Here is a 21,602-nt window from a genome sequence, read left to right as displayed (position 1 = left end):
GCATGTTCCCCTAGGGCAACTGGGGAAAAAAAACCCTTAGGGCTGTAGTAGTAAAGTGTAGGTAAACATATTGGCTAGTTTTACTTCAACTTGACACAAGTGAAAGTCATCTGAGATGAGGAAACCTCAATTAAGAAAATACCTCCATAGGAGGGAGCCACAGACAAGCCTGTAGGAAATTTTCTTAATTAGTGATTGATGTGGGCGGGCCCAACCCATTGTGGGTGGAGCCAGGTTCTATAACATAGCAGGCTAAACAAGTCAGAAGGAGCAAGCCAGTAAGCAGCACTCTTTCACGGTCTGCATCAGCTCCTGCCTCCAGGTTCCTGCTCTGCTTGACCTCCTATCTTGAGTTCTTTTGATGAGCTGTGATGTGGAAGTGTAACTCAAATAAGCCCTTTCCTCCCAAGTTGCTTGATCATGGTGTTTCATCGCAGCAATAGCGACCCTGACTGAGAGAGTCAGAAAGATGCTTCGAGCTCACAGATTCCAGTACCGAACCCAGACTCTGTGCTGCTGAGAGATTCGACCTTAATATGGAGTTCCCTGAGAAACTCCTCTCAGCTTGCTCTGCACCCTCTATATGCCATGTGACCATTTACACAGGCCATCTAAGTCATCACCATCTAAGAACACGGGACTTCAGACCTCCAGCAACCCTACCTTACATGTGATAAATATATAGACAGAAAAAGGCATTTGCCCAAGATCACTTGGTGAAGAATCAAGCAGTAAAGAATCCTGAAAAACAATGAAAAACTAGCCTAGAACCCAGTCAAGCTGGCTTCCTTAGAGCCTAGGGACTTCTGCCTCAATTCCATGTGAGCGATTGGGGCTGGCACAGGGACAGAGCTTCAGACACCTTGGTTAGGGTCAGGTTCACACACAGGCCTGAGGACACCATAGGCTGATGACTCTTCTCCCACTCCCCCTCCCCTCCCCCCACTGCTGGCTGTGTAGCTTCAGGGATGAGAAAGCAGCCTCTACCTGTAGCTTCTCATCCCTCTGCTGACCAAAAAGTATAAAACACTGGGTACCAATGAAGCCCTTGGTGTCTGGATTTCACTCTGCTGGGGTTAAGGGTCCCAGGGCTTCTCTGAGGTGGTATTTGCATAGCAGAGCTGTTTGCAAAGTCCTGGCAGAGAAGCTGAGAACCAGAGCCTGGCCTTCCACTGTTTGTGAACCCTTGCCCAGCATGGTTTGCTTTGCCTATTGCAAAAGAAAGAGCTGGAGGCAATGTCCTTTCCAGTTCTGGCATGCTGGGGCTTCATGACCTCAAGCAGGCGGTCCCTCCTCTGTCATCTGCTACAATGTCCAGTATAGTGGCTACAAATGGCTATTTACATCCTTATTAAGATTAAAGTTACACAAAATGCCACAGCAGTCACCTTTCAAGTGCTGACTAGCTCCACGTGGGGCTAGTGCCCACCATAAGAGGCATCACGTAGAAATTGTACCAGAAGACCTGGGTTCTGGGCAGCAAGAATCAAAGGGCCTTGTGGTTGAGAGGTTCCTGAATAGGTCAAAAGGACAACTTAGGGACACAGAAACGTCCATTTTGGGGGCATTTTTCAAGTGCAGCAGTATGAGATGGTAAGCAACAAAAGGCAAGTCCAGGTTGCACTACAGCAGGGGGCTAGCAGCTAATACAGGTTGCTCTGGAAGTGAGCCGGGGAACATCTGGCTAAGAGAGGGGCTTTCCGAAGGCAGGCACTGCATCTAAGAGTCTCCTCTCCACAGCAAGTCCGCCAGGATCTGGGCTATTAGCTACTCCACGTACACTTAGGTCCACAGGTTGTGCAAGGCCTTTGATCACCTCTTTGTTCAACAAAGCACTGGGCTACAGGCGCCTGTGTACCTACTATGTGTGCCTACTATGTGTGCCCAGTCAGCCTCTCAGGATAGGGAAGAAGATTTAAGGATTATTTAGTGAGTGCCCGTGTACTCATAAGATACTGGAGAATGTTCAGTTAGAGTTCAGTCTGCCTACGGGACAGTCACACCCCAGCACCAAGTGGCTTTCCAGAGAATATGTGTGTGGTGGTGAGCGATGCCTGGAGGCCTTAGAGATGCAGTCCAACCTTTTCCAGGGGTCCAGTGATTTGAGGGCATGCCAAAGCCCACCTCTTTGGGAGCAGTCAATCTCCATATTCCAGGATAAGGTTGGGACAAAGACGAGCCCTACCCTAGGCTACCGGGAAAGAGCTGGCGAAGGGATGTGGGCCCCAACGGGAAACCGGTCATCCCGCACTAGGCTGCCTGAACAGGGACCTGGGGCGGGGCGTTAGGAAGTCCCACCTTTTGCGTCATTGAGGCGGGGCATCACTCCCACCAGAGCTCCAGGTAGCTACTGCCCTGGCTGCTGGAGACCGCAGGCTGCACTCGCCCGGAGGAGGGGCGTTGCTGTGGCTCGTGATGTCACCGTCGCGGCAGACCCTGGCGATCCCCAGCCAGCTGTGTTGCGGGGCTGGGCCCCGGCGAACAGAGCGGGCGGCTCGCTCCTGAGTCATGGACTTTTCCTGGCCCCTCCTCGACCACTCCCACTCCCTCTCAGGGCCCCCCCGTAGGGGCTAACGCGGGCGCGGCGTCTCCGAGGGGGTGGGGCTGCTGGGAATGGCTGTGCCCCCTTCAGCTCCAGTGCCGTGCTCGCCCTTTTACCTGCGGAGGCAGGCGCCTTGCCCGCAGTGCTCATGGGGCATGGAGGAGAAGGCGGCGGCCAGCACCGGCTACTGGGAGCCACCAGGGCCCCCGAGGGCAGCCGTCCCGTGCTTCAGCGTCGTGGTGGATCAGGATGACATCCTCCCCGGTGCCTTGCGCCTCATCCGGGAGCTGCGGCCGCACTGGAAGCCTGAGCAAGTTAGGACCAAGGTAGCCGAGCGGGCGCGAGACCGGGGATGGGGCCCTGCCTGGGCTGCAGCGGGGCTGCGTGGACTCCCGTCAGTGCATCTTTCCGAGTGCTGGTCCCAGGGTTGCGCCGCTGTTGCGCAGGAAAGGTTTTGGACTGTGGTTTGTATACGTGTTTGGCTCTCCATCTCTTTTGATTCCTATGCAAAGCTGGGTTCACGCTTTCCTGGACCCTCCGCACTCGCCTGTTCCAGGGGTTCCCAAAGCACGCAGCCTGAGGTCGACCTGCCCGCTGTCAGCATGCTGTGCGTGCGGCCCCACCCCCTGTCGATGAGAGCTTGTCCCCCTAGTTGCCCAGAAGTGCGAACTCAACCACTTTGAAACCCGAGGAGGCACGAACTTTTAAGGAAATCTCCCCCTACACCCTGAGGGGCTGCTTCACCCTATCACGTGAGCCAAGCCCTAAGGGGTCTGAACCCCAGGAACCAGCCCTGTGGAATTCCAGCAAACACCTTCACCATGTCCTCAGGCTAGCTCTGAGTAACACTCCCCACCCCCCACCCCCACAGATTGTCTTCCCACCTCAACTGGATTCATTCTCCCATACACACTTGTGGGCAAAGCTGCCCAACTTGGTCCCTAGCTCACTCCCTAACAGTCCTGCATTCTCTTAAAAATGATCTTTATATCTAATCAGCCACCCAGAGCCTGGGAAGCCTGCGCAGGAAGGTGCTGAGGGGTAGGGTTCCATGTCACAGACCTTCCTAGTGGGGAAGGCACAGCTCTGAGGAGAATCTAGGCTGAGTGTGGTAGCGTTTTGCTTTTGTTTTTTTTCAGAAGACCTAGTCAGGAGCAAGGCAGACCTGAGATTAAATCCAGTACTAGATAGCAATACTAATCCGTACTCTCACTAGGCCTGTTTCCTCACCCAGAGTGGGTTCAGGAGGCCTCTAAAGTCCCATCCAACAGTCACGTGGTACCCATAAAACTTTAGCTCATGGTTCCTTCTTCCCTATCACCATGCCCAGAGACTGTTCCCACTCTGTTGTCTCCTGTTTCTTTTGGTGTGGAATTCAGAGATTCAATGACCTCTGGCCACCAGAACCCTGGGATGAGTGCCAACCTCAGTACCCTCCTTATCCCTCTGCCACTGGATGGAGCAAGAGATAAAGCTGAGAGCCCTTGCCTGCCTTGGTAAGAGGCAAGCTGGTCAGGATGTCTGGGCGATTTCCAGCCCTCCTTGGCCACTCTCACTTGTGGTGGATTCCTTCAGGTCAGGATGGAGAAAGTGAGGAGGAGCTCTACCCACTACCTAGTGTGAACATGCCCACTCTGCCAAATCCCGTGCCCTGGAGGCAGATCTAGGCTGAGTGAGTGTGCCTGGGCTCACTTGGGCTGCCACCTCCCTCCCGCCTTGTGTTTCACTCCCAGGCAGAGGATAGTGCTGGCTGGTGTGGGATTGTGTTCAGTTGTCAAATGCGCATGCTCTGCTTTGATTGAAGCTCTGGGAAGAGAGCCGAGGATTGTACCCCATCCTTCCACCCATAGCTCCCCTCTCCCCATGCTAGCGCTTCAAAGATGGCATCACCAACAAGCTAGTGGCCTGCTATGTGGAGGAGGACATGCGGGACTGTGTCCTGGTCCGGGTGTATGGGGAGCGGACAGAGTTGCTGGTGGACCGGGAGAATGAGGTCAGGAACTTCCAGCTGCTGCGAGCACACGGCTGCGCCCCCAAACTCTACTGCACCTTTCAGAATGGGCTGTGCTATGAGTACATGCAGGGTGTGGCCCTGGGACCGGAACACATCAGAGAACCCCAGCTCTTCAGGTGAGTAGGGTACAAGGCACTATGCGCCATTTTCCCTGAGGCTATGGCTTCTTCCGTGTGCAGTGGGGTTCATGGAGAAGAGCTGTAAGAGTCCTAAGTCGTGTTTCCACATTGCTTTGAAAATATTTGTTGATATGCTCTTCTTGGAGACTGCAACCAACATTCCATAGCCTCACAGTGGTGTCCACTAGAAGGATGCGTTCCAGGGGAACAAAGGGGGTCCCAAAAATGTAACAGACATCAGATTTTTGTTGTTTTTGTTGTCCCCATATCTCAAACCTCCATCCACCCTGTGTTAGATATGGAAACATCCAGAAGCCCTGGAGATAAATCTGAGCCAAATTCTGGAGGCACACAGGATGTTCCCCCTCCCATCTTTCTGTCTTTTTTTTTTTTTTCTTATTTATTTATTTATTTATTTACTTTTGGAGACAGGGTCTCTTGATGTAGCACTGGCTAGCATGGTGTGTGCCACCTTGAGCAGCTTCCCTCCCATGGCTTGCAGAGAGTGGAAGGTGTGAAGACAAACAGCCCAATCCAGGGCGAACTTGACTTTAGCCTCTCCCCGCCCCCTAAGCTGAGGGTCCTTTAGGTCCCCTGACAGTGAAGACCCATGTCTGGAGTACAACTGAGGCCTCCATGCAGAAGGCCCACAAGAACTGGGCCCTGTCCCCAGTGAATACCTGGATATGTGGGGCCTAGGAACTGCATTTAACCTTCAAGCCCTGTGACTACTTACTGTAGGGCCCAAAAGAGGAAGAACCAAACAGCCCCCAGTACACCACCCTCTCTGTGCTAGCTGGGCCAGGAAGTGCCGTCAGTCAGTATCCTTTCCTCCCCAGTGCTATGACCCACGCAGATGAAGGCCACCAGGCTATCATAGTGAGGCATGGGCAAGTTGACCTTTACTCCTGATGCTGGGGGCAACAGTGCAGGGTCTGCCCAGGTGCTTTGCTTGGCATCTGCTGTGTCCAACCCAAGAGGAAGGAGGTTTTTCTTGCATGCTGAAGGCAGTAATGCCCACCTAGGGGTAGACTTAGCTCTTCAATGCCTCCTCAGCTGTGCCCCCCCCTCAAGTCAACCCAAGCACACTTAGCTCTCTGCGTACATGGCGGCCCTCCATACTCTTCAGTGCTGCCTCTGAGACTGCTGGGGCCTCAGGACATTGTATTTGAGTTGTGCTATAGCTGGCATTGGTGTGTGTGTGTGTGTGTGTGTGTGTGTGTGTGTGTGTGTGTGTGAAGGGTGTGTCCACCTATGTTAGGGGTCATTGGCAGTCAAGCTGAGTATACCCAACCTGGAGATGTGAGGTTAAAGCGGGGTACAAGGGACCCTGCCCTGCCTTTCTCATGGCTCCTCCTTTAGTCTTGTGCAAATAAGCTCAAATACAGGCAGGTCCCCACCACTCCTAGTCTCTCTCTGCCTCTGTGAACCTCATGCCGTCACTCATCCTCTTTCTGGAAACAATTACCACTGTCAGGAAGATTGAAGGGGGATTTAGGTGCCATAATAAGAAATTGGTGTTTGGGGGAGAGCCAGAAATTGGGGTGGGTGTAGGAGGAAGGCCTTTGCTTGGTGATTTTCCCAGGGTGGAGCTTTCCTCATCCTGTCACAGTGACAGGGGACCTGCAGGAAAGCACCCCACCCCCACCCCACATCCCATATCTCTTTAGCCCACCCCTGCCTGGTCTGCTGAGGCTCTGCTGCAGGAAAATGCTGAGTGTTGAAGTTACTTCAATTGCTATTCACACTACAGCCCTTCTGACATTCAAGGAACGGCTCTGTTCAGAGTCTCCCTAGGGAAGGAAGACTAGGGCTGGGCCTTAGGTCTGTGTCTTCGGTCTTCCAAGACCCTTGGTGGGCTCTCACCTACCCCAGGACCTCTGACCTCCATGTACCTTCTAACTGCTGATGGCCCTCCACCCTTGAGGAAGTGTGGCAGGCTTGAGGAGGAACCTGAAATTGCCATTATCCTGATGGTGTATGGCTGGTCCCTTCCCAGTCCCGGCAAGAGGAGGACAGCTTAAGACAGCTCTGTAACAAGGGCTTTGTTGTCCTTCCTAGTGATTATTATTCTAATGACAGGCAGAAGCTTGGACACCGAAGGCTTGGCAGGCAGTTAGGGTTGAACGGGAGCAGGGAGGGCTGCCGCAGCCCAGCTGGGACCCCAGCCTCTCTGCTGACCTTGGCACTGGCCTTGGTGCTGGGCTCTTATCAGGGTCCTTCCCTCTCTGGTAGCTAGCGCTCTATGCACCCCTTCTCACTCCCAGCAGACCTCCCTGCTACCCACTCCTCCCCCAGGACCTTGGATAATGTCTGCAGGAGAACTTGAAGATAGATGGCTGGCTTGTTTTGTGTCCTTGGTATCCTCTCCGCTCACCCTGTAGTGTCAGAAGGGGCTGCCCTGGGCCAGCCTCCTCACCTTGGCCAGACTGATAAAAAGCTAACATTTCCTCCTTGCCTGTCAACAACACCCACTATTCTCTTCATGGAAAGGGACCTGCTGCTGCCTCTCCAGAGGATGGGGCAAAGTCTGAGGGTTGGGTACTACCCTTATGCCTGGTTATCCCAGCATTCCTTGGGGCAGCTATGGGATGACTGGGGAAGGTCAAGCCACTAGCCTGGGGTGGGAGCAGGGATGGTCGTCTGCTTTTCTCTGACCCTGCTCTGGGACTAGAAAAGGGGCGATGGTCAAAGGTCTCATTGTATTTTTCCGCCTTCTGCCGAGACCTTGTTTGGAGAGATGCCACACTTGGCCCGCTGGCTAGTATCCAGAAGAACCTTCCAAACCCTTTCTGGTCAGGAGGGGCTGGGCATGAGGACAAGCCCCGTCCTGACACTCACTGTTCCTCCCATTTCTGTTGTAGGTTAATCGCCCTAGAAATGGCAAAGATTCACACCATCCATGCCAATGGCAGCCTGCCTATGCCCACCCTCTGGCATAAGATGCACCGTTATTTCACGCTGGTCAAGGAAGAGATCACTCCCAGGTACAGAGATCTGGGAGGGCTCCCGGGCTGCCAATGTCTTGGCCCCGCCCCCTACTCTTGCCTCCAGGCAACTCTTAGAAGAGTTTCAGGGATGCAGGTCCCAAGGAGGAGGAGTTTCTCCTGGGCACCTTCCATCCTGAGCCACAGTCCAGGCAGAGGGAGGCCACTGGCTGCATCTTAGCAATGTAGATCAGTCATTTTACACACTTGCACTTACTTGAGTTTTCTGACTGTGTCAGGAAGCAGGATCAGGGACAACTAAGGCTGCTCTGCTCCCCTGTCAGGCTGTCAGTGTGAGGCTTTAGTTTCTCCTCCTAGGACTTAACTCTGCATGGACTGTCTTCCTCTGGAACCATGGGAGGGCGGAGCCTCTGAGAACCTAAGGTCATAGAGTAGACTCTATGAGTAAGAACTCAAGGGTCATAGACTAGACAGCCAGCCCTTAGGAGCCACCATTTCCTGCAGATCGCCTAGGCTCCTCTTAAGCCTGTGCGCCTTTGGAAACCATGTTCCCTGTTTTGTTTCTTCTCACACCCACTGCTCCATCGAGTGCTCTTTCCAGGGACAGAGGTCTCCTTCCTGGCCTTATTCTACTTTCAAGCAAAGGAGGGTCCCCCAAACTCCCCCTTTGCTCGCCAGCCTGCAGGTATCCAACTCCTGACACACCTAGGAGACTAAAGCATGGAAAAGACTCAACAACATGACCCCTGACCTCCCATACATCCACAACTTTTTTTTTTTTTTGAAACAGTGTAACACCCCCCCCCACACACACACACGTACACACACTGCTGGTCTAGAACTCACTGTGTAGATCAAGCTGGCTTTGAACTCACAGAGATCAGTCTGCCTCTGTCTTTCCAGAGCTGGGATTAAAGGTGTGTGTTATCATACCCAGCAAGCATTGCCTTTTAAAATGTATTTGAAGCTGGGCAGTGGTGGCACACACCTCTAATTCCAGCACTCAGGAGGCAGAGGCAGGCAGATCTCAGTAAGTTTGAAGCCAGCTTGGTCTACAGAGTGAGTTCCAGGACAGGCTCCAAAGCCACACAGAGAAACCCTGTCTTGAAAAAAACAAAAACAAACAAAGAAACAAAAACCAAAAATTAAAAAAAAAAAAAGGCCAAAAAGAGTGTATTTGAATGTCTTTGGTAGACATACATACAATACGCGGTGATGAAATCAGGGAACTCGTTTCTTCACTTCCGATGCCTATCATTTCTTTGTGCTGGGCATTCAAAGTCTTCTCTTGCAGTTTTTGAAATAGACAGTTAATCTGAACACAACTTCCGCCGGTGTCACAGTAGAGCGGGCGAGATGGAGGTCCACAAGAAACGACTCTCATTCCCTCCTCTTCTATGGCAGTCATTAACTCCGACCCCATTATCCATCTCTTGCACACACCCATGACTTTATCTAAACTTTCACACCCAGTAACTGTGTTATGAGTGCCCAGGATGGCCCTAGCCTACCCTCTGTCTGGCCATGTTCAGATCCTGGGACAAGGGCTACCATACCCCTGAAGACTAGAGTCCCCTCAGCCAGCTCCGCTGCTGGACAGGTCGAGATGGGACTAGCTGTCTCCAGGTGCAGGTCTGCTTGCTCATACGTGAACGGACAGTCCCTGTGCAGCTGTGGAGAATGATCTTGTCCAGGAGGGAGAGGCCCTTGGTGAAGCGCTGGCCAGCTTCCTTTGTTGTGGTCATGCCTTTGGCCTCGGGGAAATCCAGGCTTAAGTTCTTTGAGCCTCTCTAAGGGCTCATTCCCTCATCCTTTAGGATCGCCTTGCATGGCCCACAGCAGGACAGTGCCGAGCAGTCATGGAGACGAGCTGGAGCATCTTGGACTCCAGCCATTCCCTCACAGTCCTGACTTATTCGATCCTTCATTTCACACTGACTGGGATTACAACAGTAGAAAAGCCACGGTGAAGGTGGTACAGGTCTGTGTGAGGAGTTTCAGAGCCTGGCAAACAGAACACGCCTGTACTTGGCACGAAAGAAGGCAGGGTGTGTAATGCATAAGCAGCGGTAGGAAGGGGCAGCAAAATCATCATGGCAGAGGTGGCAGGGCAAGGTGAGGGGGGCTGCTGCAGCTCAGGAGACAGCCTGAGGGGGTCATGTGGCCAGTGAGTTCAGGAGGCCATGGCAGGGGGGAATGGTAGCTAGAGGGAAGAGGGCTTAGGTACGAGGCTTAAGGAGCCAGGATGGAGGTGAAAAGCAGCAGGAACTCATGAAGGTGTGTTTGGGTTTTGTATGTTTGTCTGAGACAGGGTCTTACTATGTAGCCCACACTGACCTAAAACTCATGTAACTCAAGCTAACCTGTCTTGAACTTATGGTCTTCCTTCCTGGTTTCCCCAGCGGTAGGATACAAGTATGTGGCCCCCATGCCTGCTGTTCTCAAGGTCTCTGAGCCAGAACTATGGTTTAGGAAGAGGCCTGCTGTGCTTAAAGGCAGCTTTGGTGAGGGGGCTGGTTGTGGACTTGAGGTAAGGAGATAAGCTGGGGCAGGTCCTAGGACTGGGAGACCCAGGCTAGAAGAACTGGGATCCCCATAGAGTGCTTGCTGAATGGACTTTGCCAGCCCAGGGCAGGGAGTGCTCCTATAGACCAGGACTGCTTTTAGGTGACCTCCCTGAAGCACAGAACAGTTTGGGGCAGTTTGGCGGGTAGGTAGGAATGGAGAATAGGCTATGTCAGAGACTGCAGAAAGCGACTTGGTGGCCCTGGGTGGGGCAGTGTGGGCTGGTAACTACCTTAGGGACATCATGAGGGGATACTGATGGGCAGTCTAATGAGGGGGCAAAGGTAGAAAGCCAAGGGACTGGAGAAGTCGAGAGTTGGTCCCTTAAAGGAGACAGAACTTTTGCTGCTCCAGTGGGATCTGAAAGGAGATGGCCAAGCAGCAGTTCCTTCCTCAGCAGGAGCCCCTGGCCTTCCAGAGACCCCAGCCCTCATCCCTTCCACTGTTTCTGTGGTGTGAATGTTTCCGGATGGTTGCGATGGCCACTCTACTGCCAACCCTACAGAGGTGGAGGGGTTTGGTGCTGTCAGGATGGAAGGCTACAAAGTTGGCAGAGGGCCACATGTTCAGGGAAGGACACCACAGTTGAAGGGGGCCCTGGAGATGGGCCCGGATTGTCCTCATAGTGAGTATCAAAGTGGCCTTGGCGCGGCAAGGTAGGGTCAGACTGAGGCCAGGAACTGGGAGTGAGCATCTGACTGTGACAGAATTTTCAGACCGAGAACTGGGCAAACCAAAGGAATCCTCCTCGGACTTTATCTTGAGATAGTCTTGGAGTAAGATAGGAGCTCTAGAGTAGCTTCAGGGAGGACCACATGCATGGCTGGGGATGGAGCTGGCCCTCCGCTCTGTTCATGGGCTGCCTGGCTCAGGGAAGCTGTCTTAGAGACTGAGGGAACAGATCAAGGGTCCACAGCCCTGTGATGAGGACACATGGTAGGTGGGCTGGGAAGCCAGCTGGGTGAGGTGTTGGGTCTAGGTGTGCCCGTGCTATGAGGCATCTAGGATGAGGCTTTTTGCCCTTTTGTCCTGTACGATGGAAGACCTAAGACCCTCTAGCCTTGGCATTCCTTTTCTTTATTATTCTTTTTTAAAGATTTATTTATTTATTATGTATATAACATTCCTTCCATGTGTGCCTGCAGGCCAGAAGAGGGCACCAGATCTCATTATAGATGGCTGTGAGCCACCATGAGGTTGCTGGGAATTGAACTCAGGACCTCTGGAAGAGCAGGCAGTGCTCTTAACCACTGTGCCATCTCTCCAGCCCCTTGGCATTCTTTTCTACAGGGGACATGAGGACATCTCAGACAGTTCTGTCCAGTGTGGGGAGCTGAGCCAGAACCCATCTTGTTTTCCTCTTCCCCTATGAACCTTTGCTGTCCTAGGCAGAGAAACAGGAGTGGAGACCAGGCCCAGCACCCCCCTCCCAGGGTTAGTTTTGAATTTTGAAAGACTGTGCTGTTTGGCTTTTTCGCTGTACACAGACCCGTGTACCTGAAGGTCAAAGTTCAGAGCACCTGAGTTCAGCATGTCCTTGCCCAACCTCTGCATTGATTGACCATTCCCCGACCCGGCATGCTGGGCAGACAACACTACTTCAGTGTGACTCGGGAGTAGGTGGAAGCAGCCTTGTGCTTTTTGGCTCCGCCTTCAAGCTAGTCTAGCAGATGCCAGGGACAGGAAGCACTCATAACTCGAGGTGACAGGAATTAGTTGCTGGGAATGGCAAAAAAAAAAAAAAACAGGTCTCTCCCACGGGGTGCCTTGCGGGTGCTTTTTTTTCTCTGACATTGCATGGTGTATAGCTTGCCCCGTTACATCCCTGGGAAGTGACCGACTAGACCATAGTCTACGGGGATGAGGGGCCACAACAGGGCACCTCTCTGCTGTGTTGAGAAAGCTCTGTTTCTCCAGTCCCTCCTGGGCTTCTGTTACAGGGGAGTCTCATCTTAGAGGAGCACAGCCTTTCTTCGGGAGTTCCTGGTGCAGTCTGTCCTGCCTCTCACCATTAGTTCCATGGGCCCCATTCTTTCTCCTGTGACACTTGTCACCTCTCCTGTCTTCTCCTGGTCCCCCCCCCCCACACACACACCCTGTCCATTTCACAAAGTAGCCGGGATGTCATTTAGTTAGTGACTTTTTGTTTGTTTGTTGTTTTTCTTTTTTCTTTTTGGGTTTTTGTTGTTGTTGTTTGTTTGTTTTCGAGACAGGGTTTCTCTGTAGCTTTGGAGCCTGTCCCAGAACTAGCTCTTGTAGACCAGGCTGGCCTCCAACTCACAGAGATCTGTCTGCCTCTGCCTCCTGAGTGTTGGGATTAAAGGTGTGCGCCACCACTACTGCCTGGCTTGTTTGTTGTTTTTCAAGACAGTTTCTCTGTGTCTCCCTGCCTGTCCTGGAACTAGCTCTGGTAGACCAGGCTGGCCTCAGATTCACCAAGATCCACCTGAGTGTTGGGATTAAAGGCATGCACCACTGCTGCCAGGCTCAGTTAGTGGCTTTTAGGTTTTGCCAGCTACTTTTTTGACCAGGTTATTCCCTGCTTCTCATTGTAACCCTGGGAACCAGAAGGACAGGATACACTTATGTGTGACAAGTGGGGCTCTCAGGACTGGCCTTTTGTCTTTTTGTCTGAGGTCTCTACAGTAAATAAATGACTTGAATGGAGTTTAGGGCTTGCCTGCCTGAGTCAACCCTCTCCCGACCTGCAACTTTTTTTTTTCTTGCCACTGCCTAGCCTTTCTGCAGATGTCCCTAAGGTGGATGTGCTGGAACAGGAGTTGTCCTGGCTGAAGGAACACCTGTCCCAACTGGAGTCCCCTGTGGTCTTCTGTCACAATGATCTGCTCTGCAAGAATATCATCTATGACAGTGCCAAAGGTACAGCCCTTCAAGCCCCTCAGAGGTGGGCCGGCCGGCTGCTCTGCTGGCTTCAGGGGTCCGAGGACAAGGACTAGGAGACCTGAGTTTTGACTTTCCTTTTTTACGGAGGACACGGGTGTGTCTAACGGTGATCTTAATTTGTGAGAAAGAAGAGGGAAATGGAACAGGAAAGTACCACTTAGAAAGACGCATTGTAAGAAGGAACTTGAGATCCTAGCTGAGAAGCTCTTCAACATGAGAATACCCAAGTCTTGCATCCTGATGATTTTGTGGGCCTTTGAAGACATCATGGCTTCCCCAAGCCTTGAGAGGGCGGGGGGGGGGGGGGGGGGGGAAGAGAAGAGAGTGGGGGTGATTGCCTGCTTCTTACTGTTGCTGAGAATGCAGTTCCCCTGGGCATACAGGGGTCCCTCTTTACACATGGAAGATTGGTTGTGGGACATCTGAGAATGCCAAGTCTCCTATAAAACAGCAGAGTGGGTGGAGCTTTGCAGGTAGAGTTGCCATGTGTAGGACCCCAAACCCTGTCCCCAGCACCCTGAAAACAGGTGAAAATAAGCAAGAGTGTATTTGCATAGGACATCCATATAGCATCGTCTGGTACCTTCTGGCTACTTACAATAGCCAGTACAGTGGAAATATGAGCTAAATAGTTGTTAAGCCATGTTGTCTTGGGAAGGACAAAGGGGAAAATGCTGTACATGTTTAATACATATGAATTTTTTTTAGATTTTATTTTTTTTAAAGATTTATTTATTTATTACGTATACAGTATTCTCAGTATTCTGTCTACAGGCCAGAAGAGGGCACCAGATCTCATTACAGATGGTTGTGAGCCACCATGTGGTTGCTGGGAATTGAACTCAGGACCTTTGGAAGAGCAGGCTGTGCTCTTAACCGCTGAGCCATCTCTCCAGCCCCCTACATATGAATTTTTTAATTAGTATTTTATGTGTATGATTATTTTGCCTGCATGTATGCCCATGTGTCTATGCATGTAGTGCCCAAAGAAGACAGAAGGGGATGTTGTTGAATCCCCTGGACCTGTGGTTATAATTGGTTAGGAGCCACCATGTGGGTTCTGGGAATTGAACCTCAGGTTGTCTGCAAGAGTAGCCTGTACTTCTTAACCGCTGGGCCATATCTCCATCCCTCAGATCAAATTTTAAAGATCTGCAGTCTATAGTGAGTTGACTCCATGGCTGCGGGACCATGGACATGGTAGGCAGGAAGTATTTGCTTTGCTTCTGGTCCCTAGCTATGCTGTGGACAGATGCCTTTAGACGGGATCCCGAGGACCCAGCTGAGCTGGAGGCCTGGGGCTATGGGGAAGGCAGGTAGACAGAGGGCAGCGGCCTAGAAGGCTGCAGCAGAGATCAGGGAGGGCCAGAGGGTGTGTTGTGGGGACAAAAGCTCTCATTGCTTCTCCTTTCCCTTGCAGGCCGTGTGAGGTTCATCGACTATGAGTACGCGGGGTACAACTACCAGGCTTTCGACATTGGCAACCATTTCAACGAGTTCGCAGGTAGGGGGAGTTCCGCTGACCTCAGTCCCCTCCTCCTGATAGGGCACCACATCTACCACAAGTGGTTCTTGGCTTAGGCTTGATGGGTGGAAGGTGGGCACAGCCGGCTTCTGAAGATTAAAGTAGCTCACAGAAAGGGACGCCTCTCCAGAGCTGCCCTCTGCTAGCTTGAGTGACAAGCAGTTTGGTACAAATGAGAAATATGCATTCACTGTTGGGTCCCATCCCAGGAGCTACTCGGCCTGACATGTGACTTAAGAAGGACCCCCTTCCAAGTGGGATTCAGTAGTGCATTCCCGTGATATCAGCTACTTGGGAGGCTGAGGTAGGAGGTTCCCAGTTCAAGGTCAATCTGGGCAACTTAGTAAGACCCCATCTTAAAATTAAAGATAGTTATGGATGTATCTCAGTGGTAGACCTCTTGCCTATCATGTACAAGGCCCTGAGTTCAATATCTACTACCAAAGGTGGGGGGGGGCGAGCGATGGTGGCGCACGCCTTTAATCCCAGCACTCGGGAGGCAGAGGCAGGCAGATCTCTGTGAGTTCGAGACCAGCCTGGTCTACAGAGCTAGTTCCAGGACAAGCTCCAAAGCCACAGAGAAACCCTGTCTTGAAAAAAAAAAAAGAAAAGAAAAAGAAAGAAAACAAAGGAGGAGGGGTGAGAAAAAGAAGAAAATATCCCTTCCTCGGGACAAGGACAGCCCTCACCAGCTTGGCTAACACTCCTTCATCCTTCATACCCAGTACAACTTGTGCAATTGTCCCTCCAGGCCTTGAGTGCATTCAGATATGTGACCAAATAAGCTGTAGGTAGCCATTTGCCTGGTGTCCTGAAGCAAATGTCTAGGTAGAGCTAGTTAAAAGTAGTCCCACGACTTGATTTCCTGAGTTTCGACCCTAGTTTTGTCGTCACTAGTGGTGGGATTCAGGTCGGTCGCTGGCCTTTGAGGCTGTAAGATGGAGACGGTGTAATACCTCCATCACACTCTTGAGTTAAGATACACACGCAAGGCTGGGTGTGCTGGTACACACCTTCAGTCCCAGTGCTCAGGAGGCAGAGGGAGGCAGGCAGATCTTGGTGAGCTTGAAGCCAGCCTTGTCTATATATTGATTCTAGGACAGCCAGGACTATAGAGACCCAGTCTCAAAAAAAAAAAGTTTCCCCCTTCCTACTCCCTCAGATTTGGCAGCTGTACCCTAAAGACATAGTAATCTAGTCCCATCCATGGAAGGGCAGCAGGGCATAGGACCATGCAGACAACTCCTCACTGGAGTTGGGCACAGCTGGGGGGCCGTCTGCAGGCTGGCACGTGGGCTTGCCAATGTGATATGGCTGGCCCCCAGGGCTTCCCCTAACCAGCCCAGCCCAGCCCAGGTTGACGTATCACATCTCTTTTAGAGCCTCAGAGGACCAGGTTCGTGCAGTTGCTTGTGGCCAAGAGCCCAATTCTCTAGGGCAATCAGAGGGGAGGTTTTGGGCCTCAGCGGAGCTGAAGCAGAGGCCTGGCCTGCAGGGCACAGGCCTGGCAGTGGTCACCGCTGGGAGGCCTTTGCAGAGGTGTTAAGTCCTTATCCAGGGCACAGAACAAAGGTCAAGTAGAGCTTCTCCAAAGGCGTGGGCTGGATCCGTTAGGAGCCTGCAGACTCCTACTGCGCTCTGGGCAGTAGGAAGATACAGGTCCAGCCCAACCCCGCCTGTAACAGACTGTGCGACCTGGGTCTTCTCGCTCGCAAGGGGGTATTCTTCACGACCCACATGCTTGGAACTCAGAAACTCTGCTTCTCCAGGGATATCAGGGACACGTGGGAAGGTCGTAAGAAGGGAAAGGAGAGACCCTAGAGACGGTGGCCCAGCTCCGTTCCCACCTTAAATAAATTGCCCTGTGCCAATCACATACCTGGAAGAACTGGGAAGCAGCCTGAAAACACTTAGGATAGGGAAGGGTACAAATGGGGATGTCAGTCATGGGAGCAGTGGAGGTGGGACACTTCTCTGGGAAATGCAAGCATTTAAGCCGACATCTAACACTGGTAGTTAAATCCAACTCCTTGTCTGGAAGGTGAGGGAATTATTGCGCTGAGCTGAGAAAGTTTGTCTGGGGTCAAGTGGTCCAAGCCCGAGACCTGAAGCATCACTTTATAGAGGGACATGCATATGGTGGCCCTGCCCTGGGATTCCCACCACTCACAGTTATTCTTGACCACTCTCAGCCTCTCCTTCCTCACCCCTAGGCAGCTGGGGTTCCTGAGAGGAACTTTTCCAGCAACTTCTGTCTCTCTCCTGCCTTGTAGGTGTGAATGAGGTTGACTATTGCCGGTATCCAGCTCGGGAGATCCAGCTACAGTGGCTGAACTATTATCTTGAGGCACAAAAGGGGACGGCTGCAACCCCCAGAGAGGTGGAGCGACTTTATGCACAAGTCAACAAATTTGCTCTGGTGAGTGTTTGAACCTGCCATAGTCGCCCACCCAGAGCCCAGGGTCAGTGGTTCTTAGTGATGGTCTCTAGTGCTGTGATGAAACATTACGACCAAAAGCATCTTGGGGAGGAAAGGGCTGATTTTGCCTTACAGCTTAAGTCCACCATCCAGGGAACCCAGGGCAACAACCTGGACGTAGAAACTGTAGCAGCTAGGAGGAGCGCTGCTTACTGGCTGTTCCCCATGGCCTGCTCAGCCTGTTTTCCCATTCCATCCAGGACTGCCAGCCTAGGGAGTAGCACCGCCCACAGTGGACCGGGCCCTCCCAAAGCAGTCACAAAAATGCCCTACAGACTTGTCGACAGGGCAGCCGGGTGAGGTTATTTTCTCAGTTTAGATCCCATCTTCCAAAATGACTCTAGCTTGTGTCAAGTTAAACGTTAAGACTAGCCAGTCCAGTTTTGGACTGCACCCCACTGAGAAAGAGTCTTAGAACAATCATTTCAGATGTCCCCTTAATGTTCCTGACACCCATGCCACCCTGGGCACTCACCTCTCTAGGTGAACATTTTTAAGAAAGACCTCAGCTTCCTAACTCAGCAAATCTGTTTGGATGGATGGTTCTCTCTGCTAGCTAGCCTTAGCGTTTCATGATGCACTAAGACACCCCCTTGTAACGTCCTCGCCCATAACTTTCCAGCTTTGCCTCCCAGGCTCCCCCACACACACTGTGTTATGGTATTCACTTGGGAATGCCACATCTCCAAGGAAAATGGCTCATGCCAGGTGTCCACTGGCCTGTGCCTAGGGCACTAGGACTAACACATGGGGGCACAAGCCAGCTGCTCCAAGTTTCACACTTCTAACAGAGCTTAGAAAATCTCTCTTTTCTGTGATTGATTTCCTGTTCTGGTCCACGCTGGCCCAAACCTGGCCCTCTTCCTCCTTGTTGCACCTTAAGAACAAACCTCTTGCTCAACCTTTAACAAAACAACCCCATGCTTGCTGGCTCACCTACATCCCTTTTAAGTCATGGACAGGGAAGCAGAGAGAACCCTTCTCAGACACTGCGTGACAAAAGCTTGGGATGGGTGGGAAAAGCCCTAAGGGTGCACCCCCATGCCTAGGAAGGTTATAGTATTGTAGTTTGGGGGGAGGGATTGGGAATCATGGCTTTCTGGCTCTTTGAGCCTAGGGTGGAAAGAGGCAACCTGGAGAACCTTAAAGTCCGTGGAGCCCTGTTCTGCTTGCCTGGATGCGGGATCTGGGTAGAACTGACTCTTCTTGCCTTTTACTAGTGAGTCTCCAAGTACTACTATCCAGTGATCTGGCCTCTGTGTCTCCCCACAATGGACAGTGTGTAGCTCTGCAAGACACCCACGGTGGCTGTGTCTCTCTCACTCTTGAAGGCTGTGACAGGCGTGGCCTTGTAGGGCTGACCCTCTCTGACCTGTTTGCAGGCCTCCCATTTCTTCTGGGCACTCTGGGCGCTCATACAGAACCAGTACTCCACCATCAGTTTTGACTTCCTCAGGTGAGTATGGGGACATTCGGGGAAGATGGGCGTGGGGCAGAGAGAAGGCACGGCCCTGACTACTATGTGACCAAGCTAATCAAAATAAGATGCCAGAGCCTTCCGCTGCTGACCTAACCCCAGTTCCCAAGGGAGCCCCACAAAACCTAGCAAAAGTGCTCCCATCCTCCACGCCTGCTATACTGTCCTACCCAGCACCAGGGCCCACTCTGCTGGTACCATCCTAGCCAGAGCCTGGGACAAATAAAGACAGGCCGGAGAATCAGTGTGCAAGGCTGGAAGGCCAGTGAGATGACTCGGTGGGTGAAGGTATTTGTGGCCCAGCCTGGTGAGCCGAGTTCGACCCCCAGCACCTATGGAAAAGTGGGAGGAGAGAACTGGATCCTGAAAATTGTCCTCTGACCTCTACAGGCACTGTGGCACACACACCCTATACTCACACAGTAATAGTAACAGTAAACTAAAAAGGAGGGGCTAGAGAGATGGCTCAGTGGCTAAGAGAACTGACTGCTCTTCCAGAGGACCCAGGTTCAATTCCCAGGACCCACATGGCAGCTCACAACTGTCTGAAGATCTAGTTCCAAGGGACTTCACACCAATGCACATAAAAAAAAAGTTAAAAAAAAAAAAAAACTCTTTCGCAAATTACTCAGGTGAATTCTATCTACCCACACTGACCCCTGGAACCACTCGCATTCACCTCTTCCCTAGGCTTAGGGATCATATCCAAACTCTTATTATGACAACTTGGGAGCCCATTAAGTGAGGCCCCTTTGTCCTTGCAGGCAGGGAACTAGTTCCTCCATTCTGTCCCCATCCACCCTCCGCTATAACACTGGGCTGGCCCAGATACCGGGGCTCACATCGGAGTATGTTACAAAACCAACAAAGACAGAAAATCAAGAGCATTTGCAAGGATGTGGGGAAACCGGAACCCCTGTATATGCTGGGAATGCAAACTGGCCAGCCATTCTGGGAAAGAATGGTTTTTAGACATTGAAAAATAGAACGCCTGTAGGATCCAGCAATCCTCTTCCTGGGTGCATGTCCCAGAGGACTGAAGAGCGGGCTCATTGTAGTGTTTGCGCACCCAAGTCTGTTTAGAACATTGGCCCCCACGGCAGCCAAGTACTGTCACCTGACGAATGAATGACACAGAACGTCAACACCTTCTGGCTTTGTAAACAAGGGAATCTGGTCACGTGCTATGCAGATGAACCTTGAGGACGTTTTTGCTGAGTGAAATAAGGCAGTCCCAAAAAGACAGGCCTTAGGACTCTGAGACTCGACAGTCACGTGCACAGGGACAGAGCAGTGGTCACTGGGTTGGAACCACAAAGTGACAAGGGTTAACAGGTTTAGCTTTGAGAAATTAAAAAGTTCTGAAGGTCCACTGTGAAACAACACACAGATCAGCACTAAAAACAATAAACAAAACGCCAAGCACACGATCAGGAGGATTGCTCCCGTCTCAGTGAAGAAATGAGACTACAGTGAAAATTTAAGAGTTGTCTTTCCCCTTGCCGGGCAGTGGTGGTGCACACCTTTAATCCCAGCCCTTGGAAGGCAGAGGCAGGCGGATCTCAGTGAGTTTGAGGCCAGCCTGGTCTACAGAGTGAGTTCCAAGGCAGTCAGGGCTACACAGAGAAACCCGGTCTCAGAAACAGAGTTCACTCGCCCAGACCTAGGCGGGCTTGAGCCTGGGAGGCAGAGTCCTTGGGAGGCTGCTAGGCTCCATGCTCACGCGCTTCCTTGCCTGTCCCGGGCAGGTACGCAGTGATCCGATTCAACCAGTATTTCAGAGTGAAGCCTCAAGTGCTGGCCTTGGAGATGCCAAAGTGACCAGACTCCTGCTGCTGGACCTGCTCCCAAGGGTACCCTCTTGCCTTGAGGTTGGCACTCTTGGGGAAGGTGGGCAACCATGGTGAAGCGCCCTGCCCCCCTCACTGTGGATGCCAATGAAGACTTCATTTTCCTGTTTGGAGGGGCTGAAACCCAGCGTTGGGGTGGGGATGTTCCCCTTCACCCTGCCATGCTTGGAGAGGAAGTGCCTGCAGACAGCCGGGCCGGGACTGTCACCCTGTGAGGAAAGCACGTGGCCAGCCCAGGCCTGAGGAGCTCCCGCTACCTGTTTGTCCTTGACCCTTCCTAGTAGGGGAGGGAAAGGGCTCCTTTCTACCTCTGGTGTCCCAGCCTCCAGCTGAGGGGCAGTTGCCCCAGGTGAGAGGTGTTGAGCTTCAAGCCAGCAGGAAGCTAACTCTGCTTGTCTCCTTGGGAGCAGAGCTCCCTGCCAGGCCTGCCAGGTCTGCCAGCAGCGGCTTCATCTGAGCTGCTAACTTCTCCAAGCCAGATGCCATCCGGTCACCCCTTCCCCAGGTCCCCTTGTACTCGGGCTGTGCTTCTGCCAGGCCCCTTAGGAGGAGAGGGAAGGGCAGACCCTGAGCAGGTATGGCCTTGGATCCGGTGGCACGCACCAGAGCGACCAGCAGTCCCCGCCTCTCTCCCCTCCAAGGATCTGTCATCTCTGTCTTCTATTCTGAACGTACCCAAGGTCTTCTCATGCGGAAATAAGCAGTGGAGGCAAGGGGCATGGCCTTTACCAGCTCGGTCTCCCCCTCCCGGTCCTTACTATTCATTCCTAGGGGGCCTGCTGTAGGCCCCCACTGTGATTCACCTGTAAATCACTGTTTTTCTGCATTAAAATGTTTGTTTCTGGAATGCTGTCTTGGAAGGACCAAGGGCTTGGAGTGTAACCATTGGACATGTGGAGGAGCTGGGCCAGGCTCAGCTTCCCTTCTGCTGAGCCTTTGGCGTCTGTCTGTTCCTGCTTGCGTTAGGAACAAGAGCCTGTGCACCTCTGATGCCATCCTTGCCCGGCATCCTGCAGACCTGGGCAAGGCTGATGCTCTCTTCCACAGCGTCTCCAACTTCGCCACCCTGTCAATTGCCTCTGCAGCACATTGCTTAGCAGGGGAGCCCTGATGCAACTGCCCTGGGCTAATCCAGAGAAGGCCCGCAGAACACGGGACAGAACACTTATGTCCCCCTCC

The 21,602-nt window shown here is 52.3% G+C and overlaps 1 protein-coding gene across 3 annotated transcripts; it reads left to right on the top strand.

Moving 5' to 3' along the window:
• The first annotated feature begins 2,353 nt into the window (after positions 1 to 2,353).
• Etnk2 (ethanolamine kinase 2) lies at positions 2,354 to 21,270 on the top strand. 3 transcript variants are annotated; one of them, XM_050147644.1, is made up of 8 exons: positions 2,354 to 2,868; positions 4,413 to 4,672; positions 7,540 to 7,662; positions 12,926 to 13,068; positions 14,513 to 14,596; positions 16,891 to 17,036; positions 18,479 to 18,552; positions 20,322 to 21,270. In XM_050147644.1, the coding sequence occupies exons 1-8, from the start codon at positions 2,614 to 2,616 to the stop codon at positions 20,392 to 20,394; spliced, it is 1,158 nt and encodes a 385-aa protein (XP_050003601.1). In that variant the 5' UTR covers positions 2,354 to 2,613; the 3' UTR covers positions 20,395 to 21,270. The 3 variants fall into 3 exon arrangements, with proteins under 3 accessions (XP_050003601.1, XP_050003602.1, XP_050003603.1); XM_050147646.1 differs by lacking the exon at positions 2,354 to 2,868 and adding an exon at positions 2,875 to 3,006; XM_050147645.1 differs by lacking the exon at positions 4,413 to 4,672 and having other exon boundaries at positions 2,664 to 2,868.
• Positions 21,271 to 21,602: the final 332 nt, after the last annotated feature.

Source organism: Alexandromys fortis, unplaced genomic scaffold (assembly GCF_014885135.2).
Source record: "Alexandromys fortis isolate MF-2015 unplaced genomic scaffold, M_Fortis_MF-2015_v1.1 scaffold_58, whole genome shotgun sequence".
Classification (NCBI taxonomy): Eukaryota; Metazoa; Chordata; class Mammalia; order Rodentia; family Cricetidae; genus Alexandromys; species Alexandromys fortis.
Note: the sequence above shows the minus strand (reverse complement) of the source record. Positions and strands in the feature narration are given on the sequence as shown.